This window comes from Gorilla gorilla, chromosome 9 (assembly GCF_029281585.2).
Source record: "Gorilla gorilla gorilla isolate KB3781 chromosome 9, NHGRI_mGorGor1-v2.1_pri, whole genome shotgun sequence".
Taxonomy (NCBI): Eukaryota; Metazoa; Chordata; class Mammalia; order Primates; family Hominidae; genus Gorilla; species Gorilla gorilla.
This window is the reverse complement of record NC_073233.2, coordinates 69,580,860-69,600,237: the sequence shown is the minus strand read 5'-3', so window position 1 is coordinate 69,600,237 and position 19,378 is coordinate 69,580,860. Positions and strand designations below refer to the sequence as shown.

General features: G+C 51.2%; 1 protein-coding gene across 1 annotated transcript; it reads left to right on the top strand.

Annotated features, from left to right (window-relative positions):
- The first annotated feature begins 719 nt into the window (after positions 1-719).
- On the top strand, positions 720-17,744 carry FADS1 (fatty acid desaturase 1). Its single transcript, XM_004051322.5, has 12 exons — positions 720-1,326; positions 4,210-4,320; positions 4,889-5,086; positions 6,487-6,588; positions 6,683-6,811; positions 10,837-10,897; positions 12,478-12,554; positions 13,471-13,568; positions 13,779-13,875; positions 14,127-14,206; positions 14,312-14,437; positions 14,776-17,744. The coding sequence occupies exons 1-12, from the start codon at positions 952-954 to the stop codon at positions 14,825-14,827; spliced, it is 1,506 nt and encodes a 501-aa protein (XP_004051370.4). The 5' UTR covers positions 720-951; the 3' UTR covers positions 14,828-17,744.
- Positions 17,745-19,378: the final 1,634 nt, after the last annotated feature.

Below are 19,378 nucleotides of genomic sequence, written 5' to 3'. Positions count from 1 at the left end.
CTCAAGTACCCAGGGACACAAACACTGCGGAAGGCCGCAGGGTCCTCTGCCTAGGGAAACCAGAGAACTTTGTTCACTTGCTTATCTGCTGACCTTCCCTCCACTATTGTCCTGTAACCCTACCAAATCCCCCTCTGCGAGAAACACCCAAGAATGATCAGTAAAAAAAAAATAAAAAAAAAAAAAAAAAAAAAAAAAGTCTCCCAGGGCTCCCAGGCGCCTCCAGGCTAGAACAGAAATGCCTCAGCTTGAAGACCCAGGCTTTTCAGGTGAAACACCTAAGGGTCAGGAGACGCTAGGATCATCACTCAAGGATCCCAGTGAATTTTTCCAAAATAAAAATAAAAACAAAAAGAGGCAAACAGGGTTATAAAAATTGTGGGGCATTTTAAATGTTTCATTGAACAAATTAAAGCATTAACAGCCCTCCCCCAACCACCACCAAGCCCAAGAGACCGTAAATATGCTGTTCACAAGATAACTGCAACTTTCAAGGGCTCTCAGGCTGCTACTTCGGGCAGCACAATTGGCGGCACGACGTGGCGAGCAGGCAGTAGTTTCCAACCCTGGAGGGTCAGCGTCTGGAGACCCCGGCCAAGGCATCCACAGCCTAAAGATGATGTCCGCGAGCGCCCGGGCAGCCTCGTGCACGGAAAAGCCTCAACCCCGGCCCCGCCCACCCTTCCTGCGGCCACCCCGCAGCCCTGGCCCCTCAGTCCATCCACTCCTGGAGCGCGGCCCCGCACCCAGGGCCTGCACTAGAACCGCTATTCCTACCGCGGCGCCCCCTGGGAGCCAACGCCGCGACGCCCGCCTGACGTCAGGAAGTCGAATCGGGTGGCGACGCCTTTAGGGAGCCCGCGAGGGGGCGCGTGCTGGCAGCCCAGCTGTGAGTTACCCAAGACCCGCCGGGGGGCGGGGTCTCGCTCCCCGCGCCACGAGGCTCGGCCAATGGGAACGCGCGCTGCGAGGTCCGCAGGTCTGCCCTTTGGTGCTGAAAACCCGGCGCGCAGGCGGCTGGCTCTGGGCGCGCGCCTGCAAATCCACTCCTGGAGCCCGCGGACCCCGAGCACGCGCCTGACAGCCCCTGCTGGGCCGGCGCGCGGCGTCGCCAGGCCAGCTATGGCCCCCGACCCGGTGGCCGCCGAGACCGCGGCTCAGGGACCTACCCCGCGCTACTTCACCTGGGACGAGGTGGCCCAGCGCTCAGGGTGCGAGGAGCGGTGGCTAGTGATCGACCGTAAGGTGTACAACATCAGCGAGTTCACCCGCCGGCATCCAGGGGGCTCCCGGGTCATCAGCCACTACGCCGGGCAGGATGCCACGGTGAGCGCAGCCAGGCGGGGGCACAGGAGAGGGCGGGACCGGAGGCTGAGTGCAGGGGAGACAGAGTTACGCACTCCGAGCCAAACACCGACTAATTCGGAGGAAAGCCCGGAGGCGCCTGATCATACCTGTTGCCCGGTGATTGGGTGTCCTGCGGATGCGGGATGAAAAGGCGGGAGAGAGGCCTGTAGAAGTGGAGTCTGGGGAGTGGGGATGGAGGCCAAAAACACGCACACACAAACAAAGGGCCCCGCCTCCCTGCCGTGCATTCCATCTGCAGCCCCGAGCCTCAGGTCTCTGGGCGGGGACAGGACCCCGAGCTGGGTAGGCTAGGAGGGAGGAGAGCAAGGATGCAGGCCGCCTGGGGAGGGAGGGGGTCAGTGGCCAGGGGAGGGAGTCACATCCTGTCTCGATGGCTAGGAGAGGCAGCGCAGCCGCGTCTGGACCTAGGTGCCGGTTTCCACTTGCCAGCAGGAGCGGAGAGGGAGCAGGAAAGGAGCCCATTCTCGAGGATGGGGCTGAAACGGGAAGCTTGGGGAGACCGCTGCCTTGGGGACCCCTGCGTCGTGTGAAGACTGGAGGACGCGGAAGGGACAGCGCTGGCCGGGGAGGGCAAGCGGCCGCTGGCGTACATAAGGGATTGGGAATGGCATACACTTAGCGAGGACCCCCAGAGCTGTTCTCGAATCGCCGGGGAGGCCACTGAGCCGCAGGCCAGCGAGGTCTTCAGCTATTCCGCGGAGCGGACCGCTGTTTACGCTCTGGGGCGGTAGGCCCTTCGCGGGGTCCTGTCCCTTCTTCCCTTGGTCTCACTGCGGGGTCGGCGCGCGCCCCAGCCCCAGGCCTGCTGCTTCCCTTTCTAGACCACAGCCCTCAGAGCTAAGGCCCCGGCGCCTCTCTGCTGGGTTGGAGTCCTGGGGACTCAGCCCTAGGGACTCGAAAGTCGGGGCGTTCCCTTCACCGCGTTTCCCCCTTGGCGGCCAGAATGGCGTCCCCTCCCCTTGCATCCCCCTCTGATCCCGTGCCCTGCAGCGTGATGCCCTCCACTGTCCCTATCCACTACCCTGGCGTCCCAGAGTGTGCCGCGGGTCACCAGGTTCCCATAACGTCGCAGCAGAGCTTAGACGCTGCGGGGCGAAGACCCGCCCCACCCTCTGACGCGACCAGCCTAGTGGGCGAGGCCAGAGCTTGCGCGGGTCAACCAGAGTGACCACTCGGGAGCCCTGACTGCGGCCAAGGGCGCAGGCGTGTCCCGGCGCATGCGCAGACGAAACAGGCACCAACGCTGGGGCTTCCCGCAGTGTGATTTGGGGCCGGGGATGCCGCGGCGGGGACGGCGATTGGTCCCGATGTGTGGTGCCACCGGCCGCCGGCTCCGCCCCGGTCCCCGCCCCACACGCCGCATCACTTACAGGGCCCGGGGCTGCCGGACCTGCGAACGTGAATCTTATCGCCTTGGACCTTACCTTGCACAACCCAAAGTAGCTGCCTTGGGGCAGGGGGTGGCCAGAGTGCTTAGGGAAATGTGGAGCCCTACCCAGAACAACGGTGGAGGGAAAGGGAAGAAACACAGAAGTGCCCCAGTTCGGACGTAGGGAAGTCGTCCTCTTCGTGGTTTTTGGAGAACCCTAGCTAAGAGAGGAAAGGGACTTATTGAAAGACCCGCAAGAAGGGACGGAAGTCTCATAGCCCTGAGAGGTGAAGCCAGCTGGAGTTGATGGGTCGAGTGGGGACCTAGAGAACTTTTCTGTATCTAGAGGTTTGTAAAATGCACCAATCAGTGCTCTGTAAAAACGCACCAATTGGCGCTCTGTAGCTAGCTAGAGGTTTGTAAAATGAGCCAATCAGTGCTCTGTAAAATGGACCAATCAGCAGGACGTGGGCAGGGACAACTAAGACAATAAAAGCTGGCCACCCCCCAGCCAGCTGCTGCAACCCCCTCCGGTTCCCTTACAGGCTGTGGAAGCATTGTTCTTTTGCTCGTCACACTAAATCTTGCTGCTGCTCATTCTTTGGGTCTGCAAAGAGTGTTATTCCTTTAAGAGCTATAACAGCGGGAAGGTCCACGGCTCCATTCTTGAAGTCAGTGAGACCATACCCGCCGGAAGGAACCAACGCCCGACACAGCCCCACCCATCTCTCCTGTTTCTCACTGAAATTCTTGGGCAAAAGCTGTCTGTGGACACACCCAGGGGAAAGGCCAGCCCAGGCAGGTGTTTCTTAGTGGTCCCTCTCAGCCAATGCTTCCCATTCCTTGATGCATCCTTCTAAATAGAGCAGATGCTCGGTGATCTTAAACGGTGGACACCTGGGAGCACCCTCAAAAGGCAGCTGGGCCTAGGGAGATGGCCTGTGCTTCTGTGTCAGGAGTTGGTTCCTTCAGGTGGGTTCGTGGTCTTCCTGACGTCAAGAATTAAGCCATGGACCTTTGCGGTGAGTGTTACAGCTCTTACAGGTGGCGTGGACCCAAAGAGTGAGCAGCAGCAAGATTTATTGTGAAGAGCAAAGAACAAAGCTTCCACACCGTGGAAGGGTACCCGAGCAGGTTGCCGCTGCTGGACGTTGGGGGGTGTGAGGGGGAGCAGCTTTTATTCCCTTATTTGTCCCTGCCCATGTCCTGCTGATTTGTCCATTTTATAGAGCACTGATTGGTCCATTTTACCTCTAGCTAGCTAAAGAGCACGGATTGATGCATTTTACAAACCTCTAGCTACAGAAAAGTTCTCCAAGTCTGCACTCGACCCAGGAAGTCCATCTGGCTTCACCTCTCACTTCAACTTGGGTACAGCCTTCTGGCGGGCAGGAGGATGGCCTTTGGTGCGAACACTGCCGGAGTCCAGGGGGCTGGCTCCCTCACCTTTCATCTTCTCCCGGCACTTGCAGGATCCCTTTGTGGCCTTCCACATCAACAAGGGCCTTGTGAAGAAGTATATGAACTCTCTCCTGATTGGAGAACTGTCTCCAGAGCAGCCCAGCTTTGAGCCCACCAAGAATGTAAGACCCTGTGTTTGCTATGTGGCAACTATTGGTTGTTGAGGGGGACAGAGAGGGGGTGGAAGGAGAGTCTAGATGGGATCACAGTCATAGTAATCAGTCAGTAGTAGCTCTGGGGAGTCTTCCCTGCTTCTCTTGCATAGTCATGAGGTCACAGGCCCAAGGGAGCATGGCTTTGCAACCTATGGCTCCCCCAAGGCTGCCACTACCATGGCTGCCATCATTGTTATCATCATTGTTATCATATGAGCACTTACTATGCACCAAGCATAAACTCATAACTCTTACACATTTACAGATGAGATAACAGGCTCAGGGAGGTTAAGCAACACGGCCAAGGATCACACAGTTAGTAAATGGCAGAGCAAGGACTTAAGTCCCCTGAACTCTTAGGCACTATCCCATGGCACCTCCTCCTGTCATCCTCATTGTCGTAGTATCTTTGCCTAGGACTGTGGACTTCCCACAGCTACCTCAGTGGGAGGTCCTTGAGCCTGAGAGGGCCCTTGTCTCTAGTAGCGTTGGGGTGCAGATGAGAAGAATAACAGCTCCTCTTCCTCTTCTGCAGAAAGAGCTGACAGATGAGTTCCGGGAGCTGCGGGCCACAGTGGAGCGGATGGGGCTCATGAAGGCCAACCATGTCTTCTTCCTGCTGTACCTGCTGCACATCTTGCTGCTGGATGGTGCAGCCTGGCTCACCCTTTGGGTCTTTGGGACGTCCTTTTTGCCCTTCCTCCTCTGTGCGGTGCTGCTCAGTGCAGTTCAGGTGAGAGCCTTTGGCTTGTCAAGTGCACAGCAATGCTCAGCATCCCTGGGGAAAGCTCCTTGGGTGTTTGAGGAAGGCCAAGAATGCCTGCCCTCCAAGCAGGGCAGATCTGAAGGTATGCAGGAGTGAGTGCAGGAACATGCATTGTGCTGTCTTGACCTGTCTGCTCTTTAGCCACATGGGCATCTTCATTTCTCTCACTGCCTTTTTAGCTGCTTCTCCAAGGGTTCTCTTCTTCCTACGCGGTTTGTTCTCTGCCACAGCCCACCTGTGCCAGGAACCAAGTTTCTGGTTTCTTAGCAAAGCTTGGCTCCCTCCCCACCACTGACATTGCCCAATATGTTAATAATGATTGAGCGCTAATTCTTGACTGTCAGGACCCATTTGGCAAGACTTCTGCTCATGTTTCAGTCCTTTCCGTATTCTGGATGTCAGTCCATCATAAGTCATGAGCTTCAGGCCAGGTGTGGTGACTCATGCCTGTAATCCTAGCACTTTGGGAGGCCAAGGTGGCCGGATCACTTGAGATCAGTTCAAGACCAGCCTGGCCAACGTGGTGAAACCCCACCTCTACTAAAAATACAAAAAGGCCAGGCACAGTGGCTCACGCCTGTAATACCAGTACCTTGGGAGGCCAAGATGGGCAGATCATTTGAGGTGAGGAGTTCGAGACCAGCTGGCCAACATGGCGAAACCCCGTCTCTATTAAAATATAACAATTAGCTGGGAGTGGTGTTGGGTGCCTGTAATCCCAGCTACATGGGAGGCTGAGGCAGGAGAATTGCTTGAACCTGGGAAGCGAAGGTTACAGTGAGCCGAGTTGGCACCATTGCACTCCAGCCTGGGCAACAGAGCGACACTCTCAAAACAGGCCAGGTATGGTGGCTCACGCCTGTTATCCCAGCAGTTTGGGAGGCCAAGGTGGGCAGATCACCTGAGGTCAGGAGTTCGAGACCAGCCTGGCTAACATGGTGAAACCTCGACTCTTACTAAAAATACAAAAAAATCAGCCAGGCTTGGTGGTGGGCACCTGTAATCCCAGCTACTTGGGAGGCTGAGGCAGGAGAATTACTTGAACCCAGGAGGCGGAGGTTGCAGTGATCTGAAACCGCACCATTGCACTCCAGCCTGGGCAACAAGAACAAACCTGTCTCAAAAAAAAAAAGTCATGAGCTTCGGAGCTGGCGAAACAGAAGAACAGAGAAGGGATGGTGATTTGCCCCAACTCACGTGTGAATCAGTGGCAGAGGCAGAACTAGGACCCATGATTCCTGATTCCTGAGGTGCATCACAGGCCTTGGCAGATGAAGGAAGTGGGAGAGGCTGAAGGAGGCATCGAGGTCAGTGAAGGCGACACTGGGGCTGGTGGGCTGCTCTCAGTGTTGACTCTTCTCACCTAGGCCCAGGCTGGCTGGCTGCAGCATGACTTTGGGCACCTGTCGGTCTTCAGCACCTCAAAGTGGAACCATCTGCTACATCATTTTGTGATTGGCCACCTGAAGGTCAGTGGGATGGGGAGGGGCTCTCTAAAACTCCAGGCAATGAAGGGCTGCCTTGGGGGAAGCTTTTCATACTCGTGTCCCTGCTTTTCTGTAGGGGGCCCCCGCCAGTTGGTGGAACCACCTGCACTTCCAGCACCATGCCAAGCCCAACTGCTTCCGCAAAGACCCAGACATCAACATGCATCCCTTCTTCTTTGCCTTGGGGAAGATCCTCTCTGTGGAGGTGCGTGGAGGTATCAGTGGAAAGGTCTTGGGGAATAGGAGGCAGCCAACATAGGGGAGTTGGGGAAGATGCCCACGATGTTGTCAGTGTGGGCAAGACACTGGGGCTGGGCTGGCTGGGGCTTTTGCCATTTTGGAAGTTCTGGAAGGCAACAGGCAATAGATGGGGGCTGCCCAGGAGGGAATCACCATCCTCCCTAGAGAGTTCAGTCAGCAAACCGTTACTGCATAAAAGGCACCTCATTTTGCAAAGGATCCAGCGGATGACCAGAAGGATCCAAATGATGAGATAGCCTATCCTTGAAGGTGCTGATGGCACCTCCTGGAGGTGCTTTTTTGACACTCTTGCCCCAGGAAAGTATTCCCCTTGCACTTTGTATTTCTCTCCCACACTTAGGTATCCTTCTTGTCACAGTCTTCTCTGTCCAGGGCTGGACTGTCTTACTCTTCTTTCATGTCCAATATCAGGAACATTCATTCACTGAGTACTTCTTCCCACCCTGCTGATCCCCAGCCTGATTTCCTGGGTGGTCAGCGTTGGGTTTGAGATGTCGTCTGAAGTTGTAAGCAGAAATAATGTAGCTGCTGAAGGAATAATGCCTGGGGGCAAAGATCTGGTGAGCTTTTAGTGAGCATTAGGCAATGGAAGGTTCTAAAAGGCCAGCAGAATTCTTTGAAAAGTTCATTTAAAGCCCTTTGTCCCAAGGCTGTAGGCTGCAGAGTTCTTCCAGGTCCACCTCCTCCACTTTGTGACATTTCAGCTTGCGAGGAATTAAACTGTCGTTAAAACACATTTCAGTTCTAGGCATGAGTTCAAGGTAGCCTGGCGTTCCTCTCGCCCCTGGCCATGAGAACTTTGAAAGGGCTTTGGCAGCACTGGCTGGCCTGGCATGAGGAGCTCATAGCTTGAGGCTCATGCCCCACCTGTCCATAATGTTCTTATTTTCCCATCATGAGCATGGACTTGGGTTTGTTACATGTCCGATACCATTATGGTCAGTACTATGCAGATGACGAAGCAGCCCTGTCCCCCGTCTGACTCCCATGGCTGCTTCAAGGGCAGTGTGGTTATTTGCTGGGCAGTGGCATGGAGCTTGTGCATTTCTACTGTCACTACAGAGGGTTTAAAAAAAAGACATGGGCAGGTTAAGTGGAAGGGAACAGTCTCACACCACTACCTTTATTGCTTCTTGGTACTTGGGTTTTCAGGAAATTCCTATCAGCAGACATCAAAAACAGAGAATGAAGGGACGCAGTTGGCATGTGCCTGTGGTCCCAGCTACTTGGGAGGCTGAGGTGGGAGCATCGCTTGAGCCCAGGAGGTGAAGGCTGCAGTGAGTATGATCACGCCACTGCACTCCAGCCTGGGTAACAGCGCAACCCTGTGTGTAAAAATAATAATTTTTTAAAAAGATTAAAACAAAAAAAAAATTGTAAACAGAGTTCAACGTAACTTACAGATTAAAAACAGTAAAATATGACAGAAACTGAGAGGTAGTCATGATCAGATATGGCCTCCTTCGGGTGCCGACATCTGAACTGAGACCTGAATGATGAAAAGGGCCAACACTGCAAAAATTCAGGGAAGGAACATTTGGAACAGAGAGAACAGTCAAGTACAGAGGCTCCCGGATGTTCAGGGACAGTAAGCAATGAGAGAATGAGAAGACCAGAAAACTAGGGAGGGGCCAGATCATGTAGCGCCTTAGAAAGCCATGGTAAGGGTGTGGTAAGAAGTTTGGGTTTTATTCCAATAGCAATGGGGAGTCACAGGAGGGTTTCTGGTGGGTACAGCAATCTGCTTTGCACTTTAAAAGGCTTGCTCTGGCTGGAGGTGGAGAGTACGAATTATAGAGGGTAGGTATAATCACAGATATAACCTCAGTGAGGAGGCTGGACCAAGTCCAGACCAGACCACGGAGGAGCAGGTGAAGCCAATGGATTTGGGATATGTTTTGGAGGCAGTGTAAGCAACGCTTGCTGAGGACCTGGATGTGGTGGTGAGAATCACCCCATCTCGAGCAACATTAACTGAGGAAAAAACTGAAAAAGGGGCGCCCTTGCTTGGGGGCTTCCTATTGTGGAACTGTTATCGGAAGGAGCCCCATCCATTGCTTCCTCCTTGAATGGCAAATGCCTTTATGATCCCTATAACTTGTCCCATTATGTTTAGACCCTTGGTGGTCAGAAGGGTTCTATTTAGGACAGTGTCCCCTGCCCTTCCTTGTCCTCCAAGAATTTTGGGAGGCACTGACGTGGATGTCATGGGGTCAGCACAGGCATCAACATCCCCAGAGGGATGGAACCAAGCAGCCTATTGCCTAGGCGTTTACTAACAGGCAGCCCATCCTCAGCCTCATAGCTGGCCGGGGAGAAGAAAGGCTATTTTGGGTCCCAGATCTTTTTTTTTTTCTTTTTGAGACAGTCTCGCTCTGTCACCCAGGCTGGAGTGCAATGGTGCGGTCTCAGCTCACTACAACCTCCGCCTCCCGAGTTCAAGAGATTCTCCTGCCTCAGCCTCCTGAGTAGCTGGGACTACAGGTGCGTGCCACCAAGCCTGGCTAATTTTTGTGCTTTTAGTAGAGACGTGGTTTCGCCATGTTGCCCAGGTTGGTCTCAAACTCCTGGGCTCATGCAGTCTGCCTACCTCAGCCTCCCAAAGTGCTGGGATTACAGGCATGAGCCACTGCACCCAGTCTCTGTTTACAAATTTATCACCAGCTTCATCCCCTAAGGTTATAAGCTCCATGAGGGTAGGAAGTCTGTATTGTTCACCTCTGTATCCTGAGCATCTAGAACATAGCCCGGCACACAGTAGGTGCTGAAGAACTTGAATCTGTTAATGTAGAAAGGATGTTTCATCTAGCTGAAGTGCCTTGTACAGAATAAACTCTCAATAAATGAACTGTGGACACATGGAAGGGTGAGCTAGAGCTCTGCTCAGGGGTTGAGTGCTCCTGTTGTGCCCTTGTGGTTGTCTGGTTACCTGAACTAATTGGAGTGCGATGCAGACATAGTCATGGAGTGAGACAGCAGAACTTTGCTGTCTTGTTTGTGAGCCCACACCAGGGGTTCTAGACTGGCTGGTTGACATGGTGGCCCCAGCCTGTCTCTTCAGCAGCTCGGCTTATAAAAAATAACCACCATCTACTGGGGAAAACTGCTGGAACCTTCAGATTGCCAAATTGTTCTGGTGTCTTTTCCAGAAATATTTGCCAAACTCGAATTAGCCTTCAGGGGATTTGATAAAGCTCATGTTTAAGTCAAGAGACCAAAAGATTTTGATGGGGAGAATTAGGGGCTGGATATAGAGGGAATACTTAACCTGTATAGGGGCAGATATGGTTGTCCATGGAGATTCTGATGTGAAAAAGTACGATGGCGGCCGGGCGCACTGCCTCACACCTGTAATCCCAGCACTCTGGGAGGCCGAGGTGGGCGGATCACCTGAGGTTGGGAGTTCAAGACCAGCCTGAACAACATGGAGAAACCCCATCTCTACTAAAAATACAAAATTAGCTGGGCGTGGAGGCACATGCCTGTAATCCTAGCTACTTGGGAGGCTGAGGCAGGAGAATCGCTTGAACCCAGGGAGGCAGAAGTTGTGGTAAGCCAAGATCGTGCCATTGCACTCCAGCCTGGGCAACAAGAGCGAGACTCCGTCTAAAAAATAAACAAAAAAGTACGATGGGAGAAAGGGGAGAGGGCAGTGGGGCCTGGAAATCTCATGACAAAGAGAATGAACACAAGAGGGCCTGTGGTCCTGTAGACTCTGTGCTGTGCACATCCCTCATGTGAGCATGGGCCATCCAGCTGCAGGCCATGGTGTGACACGCTCTGCAGATTACAGCCTAGGGCTTCATGTTCCATGTGCTGGAAGTAAGTCTGGGCCTCTTGGAGCTTTCCAATAGCACCAACAAGCTGTCAGCCCTGGAGGAGGCCTAAACCTCCAAGCAAGGAAAGGTCAAGTCACAGAGGGAGGAATCACTGCTCTCCGAATGCTCATGTGTTTGCTTTTCTTCACAGCTTGGGAAACAGAAGAAAAAATATATGCCGTACAACCACCAGCACAAATACTTCTTCCTAAGTGAGTGTCGCCATCCAACGCAGGGGAGCTGCCTCAGGAGGGAATGCTGAGGGAATGAGGAGGATGTGGCTGTCCAAGGGATTATGGTATTTTAAGGAAAGGGGCTAGAGAAAGTACCCCACTCCCACCCCCAGTTACTCCCTGCATGACAGCAGTTTGCCATCTCAGCTGAGCGAAGTGAAGTTAGGCTGATGATTGGTTGAAGGCAAACTAGTTCTTCCCATCCAACCCCAGTTTCCACTGGGAAGCTGGGTGTTTGGGGTGTAGAGGGGCCTCTTGCTTTATCCTCAACCTTATCTTAAACTTTGTCAAGATGGGCCAAGGTAACCTGGTAGAGCCCAGTCCAACCCCCAGAGGAACAAATGTACAGATAGTTCTGGAAGGATGGGTCCTGGGGAGAGAATGGAAGAGCTGTTAGAACTAAGAAGATCTTTCGGATGACTGCCACATATTCCCAGCTTTAAAAGTCTGTCCCAGCTACTAAGGAAACTGAGGTGGGAGCATCCTTTGAGCCCAGGAATTTGGGGCTGCAGTAAGCTCCGATTGTGCCACTGCACTCCAGCCTGGGCAACAGAGTGAGATCTTGTTTCTTAAAACAACAACAACTCTGCTCCATAATGCCTAAAATGAGCTTTAAACGCCTTTAAATTTTCAAATTTTTTAAAGAAGGAAGGGAAGGAGTCCACTGATCTTATTTTAGTTTGAAGGAATTCATCCTAACTGCCTATCACCAACTATCACGAATAGAGAAAGGCGATGGGGCAGAAGGGTAGAGCAGAGACCTCTGGAAGAAATAGTTTTAGAATCCATGGCACATCAAGATGGAGGAGCCATGGGTGAGCATTGTCATGCTAGGAGTTATGGGTAGCATCAGGTGCCACAGAGAAGGGCTACAGAAAAGGAAATGAGGAAGCGTGTAGAATGCAACACTTCTTCAACTCCCAGTTTTCTTTCAAGAGAGGCCCCTCTGTTCCATCCCACAGCTGACCTCCAGGGCTTCAGATTGGGGTGGCACAAGCCCATCTCCCTAGTTTAAGGAAGTGAGCTTCACAGCCTGTGAAGGATCCACAGGGTCCCTCCCAACACACACACACTTTCCTGCTCCTGCCCCTTCACCTGCATGGTGGAGCTGCAGGAACAAAGGGCAGATGACTGTAGGGACAGGGCTGTGGCCAAGGTAAGTAAGAGAGTATTAGCACCCTTTTAAAAGTGTGGGATCCATGGAGTGTGTATGTAGAAAAGAGAAGAAAAATGAAAAATAATAAAGGTGTGGGAGCAGAGCAAGTCCCATGCGTGGGGCCTGAGTTCCCAAGCACCTGTCACTGAAGAGTGCCACTCGTACCCCTCACCTTCCCTGGCATCCTCTTGGGAGTTTTTGCCTTCCCCAGACTTGGATTTATGCCCACCTTCAGTGCCTGCTGGTTCCAGTGGATTGCAGAGCACTCAAGCAGCTGGAGGGGAGACAGAAGGGATGGTTGGAAGAGGCAGCCCCCTACTAGAGGCCATCTCTCTGACATCAACTGGCCCTTTCATGACCTTCCTGTGCTCATGCCTCCTCTTTGTCTCGGTTTCCTCCCCAGTTGGGCCCCCAGCCTTGCTGCCTCTCTACTTCCAGTGGTATATTTTCTATTTTGTTATCCAGCGAAAGAAGTGGGTGGTGAGTATCCATGGCCCAAGAAGCCCACATCCTTGTCTCCAGCACCCAGAGTGGGGGATAGGGGTTCCCCAGGGGAAACTTGAGACTGACTCCAGGCCTAATTTAGAACAAAATAATAGAACCAGACACAGATCCTCCTTATCTCTAAGTGGGACGAAATGATTTGAGCTTAGCAGGCAGCCTGATTCCCAATGTGTAATTTCATGCAGTCAGTGTCTCCAGAGGTTCTTGTACTGGGCATAATGCCAGGGGGCTGAGTTGGGAATGGGGAAGATGAATGAGAGATAATACCTACTTTCAAGGAAACTTCTGATGAAGCAGAATGTGGTTATTAATCAGAAAAGAGGTACAGGCAATAGGTTCTGGGGACTCCAAAAGAGGCTGACTGCACCTGGCTTTGTGAAGTCTCTTTTCTAGCTGGCCTTGAGGCTGGGCAGGGTTTCTGACAGGCAGAGGTGGAGCAGGGGGGATGAACTCTGAGCAGAGAAGCTGGAAATGAGGGGTAAGTTTGACCACCAGACATATTGTGGAGGACTAGTGTCAGGGGAAGAGTATGGTGCTTGGTTCAGTGATGAGAGATTTGATCAGGGCACTGGCATGGACTGAGCCATGGTCCTGGCAGATTCATTTGGCGGCATGCTGAAGGACTTAGATTGGCTAGGAAGAGCTAGAGGCAAGGAGACCTTGTAGGCCTTGGTACTTTTGAAGGGGACAAGCAAGAAGGGCTGGGGGGTGCCAAAGGGAATGGAAGAAAGGAGCAGTGGCACTAGATATTGCAGGATTGGACCCCTGAGAAGCTGAAGATGACTGAGTCTGGATACCCAGGAGAATGGCTGCACCATGCAAAGAAAGAGCTGCTGAGAGGAAGAGGAAGAGTTGTTCGTGACTGTTATGCTCGCTGCTTTTCTCACTATAGGACTTGGCCTGGATGATTACCTTCTACGTCCGCTTCTTCCTCACTTATGTGCCACTATTGGGGCTGAAAGCCTTCCTGGGCCTTTTCTTCATAGTCAGGTAGTATTCGGTGGGGGCAGATAGGGACTGGTGAAGGAAATGTTGGGGAGTGACCAGTCTGGTCTAGGGGCCGTGCTGGGGCTTTGGGTAACAGTGGGTGTTTCAGGAGTTGGCTTGGGAAAGTAGACAGGCTGGAGCAGTTATCTGAGGGGGGAATCAGAATTCTGGGCTCTGTGTGTACTGTTTTTGTCTGTGTAATACATCCAACAGGTTCCTGGAAAGCAACTGGTTTGTGTGGGTGACACAGATGAACCATATTCCCATGCACATTGATCATGACCGGAACATGGACTGGGTTTCCACCCAGGTAAGGGACACTCACTCAGAAGACTGGAGCATAACACAACTATTGAAAAGGGTGCGTAGGTGAAAACAGCAAAAACAAAAAGTCCCCCAAACAGCATTTTCTCATTAGCCTGAGGCTCTTGTTCTGCTACCATGTGAAGGGAGTGACCAAGACAGTCTCATGTCCCTTCCTCAGCCAGCTTTACCTGGAGAATGCTAGGCTGGCCTTTCCATCTGATATTCAACATGCTCTCCCCTGACCTTTTCCGCCAGCTCCAGGCCACATGCAATGTCCACAAGTCTGCCTTCAATGACTGGTTCAGTGGACACCTCAACTTCCAGATTGAGCACCAGTGAGTAGGGAGCCTGGGGAAGCAGGGTCCTGGGGAGGGTGTAAGTGTTGGGTACAGGTGGGAGCAGAGAAGCAGGAACCACTGACTCCCCCGTTCTCCCTAAAGTCTTTTTCCCACGATGCCTCGACACAATTACCACAAAGTGGCTCCCCTGGTGCAGTCCTTGTGTGCCAAGCATGGCATAGAGTACCAGTCCAAGCCCCTGCTGTCAGCCTTCGCCGACATCATCCAGTGAGTATCTGAGACCAGGAAGATGGCTAGTAGGGAGGGAAGAGGGCAGGGCAATGGAAATGATGACATGTAGGGTGGGGAGTGAACAGAAGGTGTTCCCAGTCGTGTGGGATGGAGTTCACCATGGCAAAGACAGGATTCTTTATTGGACTTGTGGCCAGGTCAGGCCTTTGCCCTCATTGGGGTTCCCCTCAGTACCATGGCCCAAGCTAGCTTTCTCTAAAGTAGAGGGGAGGAAAACCTCCAGATGGAAGAAGGCCTTAACCTCACTGCTCCATCTCCGGTGGGTTCAACTCCACTTGTCTCCCTCACTGTCTGCCCCCATTTTGTCCCCGCAGCTCACTAAAGGAGTCAGGGCAGCTCTGGCTAGATGCCTATCTTCACCAATAACAACAGCCACCCTGCCCAGTCTGGAAGAAGAGGAGGAAGACTCTGGAGCCAAAGCAGAGGGGAGCTTGAGGGACAATGCCACTATAGTTTAATACTCAGAGGGGGGTGGGTTTGGGGACATAAAGCCTCTGACTCAAACTCCTCCCTTTTATCTTCTAGCCACAGTTCTAAGACCCAAAGTGGGGGGGTGGACACAGAAGTCCCTAGGAGGGAAGGAGCTGTTGGGGCAGGGGTGTAAATTATTTCCTTTTTCTAGTTTGGCACATGCAGGTAGTTGGTGAACAGAGAGAACCAGGAGGGTAACAGAAGAGGAGGGACCTACTGAACCCAGAGTCAGGAAGAGATTGAACACTAAAATTCCACTCATGCCGGGCGTGGTGGCTCACGCCTGTAATCCCAGCACTTTGGGAGGCTGAGGCAGGCGGATCACGAGGTCAGGAGTTCGAGACCAGCCTGACCAACATAGTGAAACCCCGTCTCTACTAAAAATAGAAAAATTAGCTGGGCCTGGTGGCACGTGCCTGTAATCCCAGCTACCCAGGAGGCTGAGGCAGGAGAATCACTTGAACTGGGGAGGTGGAGGTTGCAGTGAGCTGAGATCACGCCATTGTACTCCAGCCTGGGCGACAGAACAAGACTCCATTTCAAAAAAAAAAAAAAAAAAATCCACTCATATAAAAGGTGAGCTCAGCTCACTGGTCCACTTCTCAGTGCCTTCTCCATCCTCATTTGCAAACCTCAGAGGGATAAGGCAGTTGAACCTGATGAGCAAGAATTATAACAGCAAGGAAACATTAATGCTTAGAATTCTGAGATCCAGCACAACTCAGTCTGTGGGAGCTCAGCTCGCTGCCCAGGGATAGGTATGACCTATGTCTGCCTTAGGCTGCTGGGAGATGCCATTCTCCAGTTTCGGAAGCAGGCAGGGCAAAGGTCAAGACTGTGGTATTGGGGTCTTTTGGCTCTGAAGGATCCTGGAACCACTGATTTTGGTTTATTCCCTCCAGGGTCTAAAGAGAACAAGAGGTGCTAGCTCTTACCAAAACAGATGGTAGAGAGAGTTGCTGGCTATTTAAAAAGCTCTTTCATCTTTTAATTCACCTCTTCTTTTCACCTCTTTAACCACTCCTCAGGAACAGAACACTTCTAGGACTGGGGGTCTTTTAGCTCCATAAGCAAGTGAGCAGATGGGACAAGTTAGTCTTTTCTCCCTAGAAACAAAGGGGATGCCCAGTGGTTTCCCTTTGCTTCCCAACCTAAAATTTCAAGTTTAATAAAATAGCAATTAGCAGAAGTGACCAAATTGGGAGATAATTATCAGTCATGAGGAAAGACACAGATTTCAGTCATAAAGAATGTAAGGGCTATAAGTAGAAACTTTCTATAACCTAAATGATGTTATAGAATTATTTTTGAGCAGGAGCAGAAAGATTAAATATGATCACTTCATACTTCTAAATCAGAAATAGGAAGATTAAAACCACAGAACAGTTTGTGATTGCTATTGCTCTAGCTAGGTATCTTACTCTGTCCACTCTTGTTCAAGTATCTAACTCTTCTGGAAACCAAATAGGCTTTAGAAGAGATTATCCTATATTCCTATCAGTATAATACTAAAATGTAACTTTTTAATCATCTGGTTTTTAAAAGATAAACAGTTTAGCCCATCTCTCCAGAGAGCAAACATAGGAATATGACTCAGGAGCCTCCTAGGGTTTATCATCAGCCCTCACACCCGCTTCCCCCTCCAACCCACAGCCTTTGCTTCCAGGTGGCAGGATTACTACTTTGCCTCTTCAGCAGCATCTACTCTAGGCATATTGATCATTTTAGACACTGGGAGAAGAGAACCTCAAACTAGGAGGAAAAGACAGAGCCTCCACTTAGTTTTGGGAGGGGATGGCAGACAGTCAAGGAGATGAGCGTCCTAAGGCATGTTGGGATAGGGTCAGATGCACCACCCATGGAGAGGTTTGTCAACACAAAGACATGGAAGGTTAGAGGTTTGTCAACAAAAAGACATGGAAGGTTAGCTTTGTCAACACAAAGACATGGAAGATTAGAGGTTTGTCAACACAAAGACACAGGAAGAATGGACTGCAGAAGATTTAGATGTTTTCCATTTGGGCACATTTTACTTAGCTGGAGAACTAGGTTTAAAACAGCCTGGGTAGGAAAATTAGAAGCAAGCTGGATGCAGTGGCTCATGCCTGTAATCCCAACACTTCTGGGAGGTCCAGGCAGGAGGATCACTTGGGCCCAGGAGGTCAAGCCTGCAGCGAGCTGAGATCACACCACTGCACTCCAGCCTGGGGTGACAGAACAAGACCCTGTCTCAAAAAAAAAAACAAAAACTTAGAATTGAGGAGTTGTACCTCCATTGGCTTCCTCACTCCAAAATAGGTGCTGATCCTTCCTATTCCTATTCTTTGCCACCTTTTGGGTGTGGTGTCACCAGCCTGTTTAGCCAAGTAGCTTTGGGCATAGGCTGCCCAATCTGAGCAAACACCAGTGAGGCTCTATTGAGCCAAGACCGGGTCCTCAAAGCACCTGAACCACTGTGGCCTTCTCAGCCTATAGCAGTGTGGTCTCTTACATGGCCACAAAGGGACACACAGTGACAAAAGGCTCGGAATGTTACAATGGTAAAATGAGTGATCTCAAATCCACTGACAGATATAAAATAGGCTTAGAGAGGAAAAGCTGCCTCTGGTCAAGTAGATCATGGCAGCATGAATTCCAACTCACTTTTTTACAACTCCAACTTCTATGTTTATCTTTGTTACTTTCACTTTTTTACAACCTGGCCAGAGGCATTTTTTAAATCAGGCCCAATATCAGTATCCTTTTTGTGTGTGCCAATTTTGTTATCACATCCCTATGAAGTTGAAAAATAAAGTTAATTTTGACCAAAAGACTTCATTTGTAACCCATGATGTTCATCTGTGTGTGCACAGGATTCCTGAGTGCCTCTGCTACGAGTTACTGTTCACCTCTCTGTGCTCTTAAGTTCTTGAATCACTAGACTCCCCTTTGTATTGGGCAGAGGAAGAAACATCAGGACCCTCCAGAAAACACCAAGGCAAGGGTGAAGTACGGCAAGGAAGAGCAAGGCAAAGATCTTCTGATGACTCCCGTGTTCAAATGTGAGATTGTCAATAATCTCACCAAGTTTCACACGTATCACTTCCTCCTATTCATGAGGCAATGCCCTTGCCCTTTTGTCCTTCACCTTTCCATTTTGAATTATTTTCTCTTTATTTTTACACTTACTTGTTTTGAGACAAGGTCTGGCTCTATGGCCCAGGCTGGAGTGCAGTGGTGCTGCCATCTTAGTTCACTGCATTCTCTGCCTCCCGGCCTCAAGCCATCTTCCCACCTCAGGCTAATTTTTTTTTTTTTTTTTGAGACCAGAGTTTCACTCTTGCTGCTCAGGCTGGAGTGTAGTGGCGTGATCTCAGCTGATTGCAGCCTCCGCCTCCTGGGTCCAAGCAATTCTCCTGCTTCAGCCTCCCGGGTAGCTAGGATTATAAGCATACGCCACCGCGCCCAGCTAATTTTTTATTTTTAGTAGAGACAGGGTTTCACCATGGTGGCCAGGCTGGTCTTGAACTCCTGACCTCAGGTGATCCACCCGCCTTGGCCTCCCAAAGTGCTGGGATTACAGGCGTGAGCCACTGCGCCTGGCCTCTCTTTACTTTTAAACTCATTTTTAGTTTCCAAATAGTCTCCCTAAGTCCTATCTGCCTAAATCTTCCTCTGCAAGTGTGATCCCTCAGAGCTTGACTGCAGAGCAGTGCCTCTTAACCATCCAACTAGAACAGCTCTCCTGAGCAAAAACATTTGTAGGCATCATTAATCTTCCCTACAGTGTGCACACAGAAAGTTAGATTAACAAAATTCTATAGGAGACAAACTTACCTTCAAAAGACAAAAGAAAACCGCTACATTCTTGACCACCACAGGGTATAAGCCCTTAATTATTAAGAGCTACTGCACTGAGGCAATAACTCCTAAGAAATCTTAACATTTCGCCAGGCAAGGTGGCTCATCCTGTAATCCCAGCACTGGGAGAGAATGGCACACGTAATCCTAGCCTTTAGGAGGCCAAGGCGGGAGGATTGCTTGAGCCCAGGAGTTCAAGACCAGCCTGGGCAACAGTGAGATCCCATCTTTACAAAAAATTGAAAAATCATCCAGGCATGGTGGCCTGTGCCTGTAATCCCAGCTGCTTGGGAGGCTGAGGTGGGAGAATCACTTGAGCCCAGGAGGCTGAGGCTGCAGTGAGCCAAGATCGCACTACTGAACTCCAGCCTGGGTGACAGAGCAAGAGACTCTGTCTCAAAAAAAAAAAAAAAAAAGAAATCTTACCGTCTTTAGTTCCTATCACCATTACTGCAGATTTAGAAGCAATCTACCTGAATCAGAAAATAGAGCTCAAATAAGTTGTGTGGCTTGGTATAATCTGGGAAAATCAGTTTCAAAAGTTACCTGCCCTTGGGATAGAACTTTTTGTCAACACCAGTTTTTAAAAAGTACCCTAGTTATGAG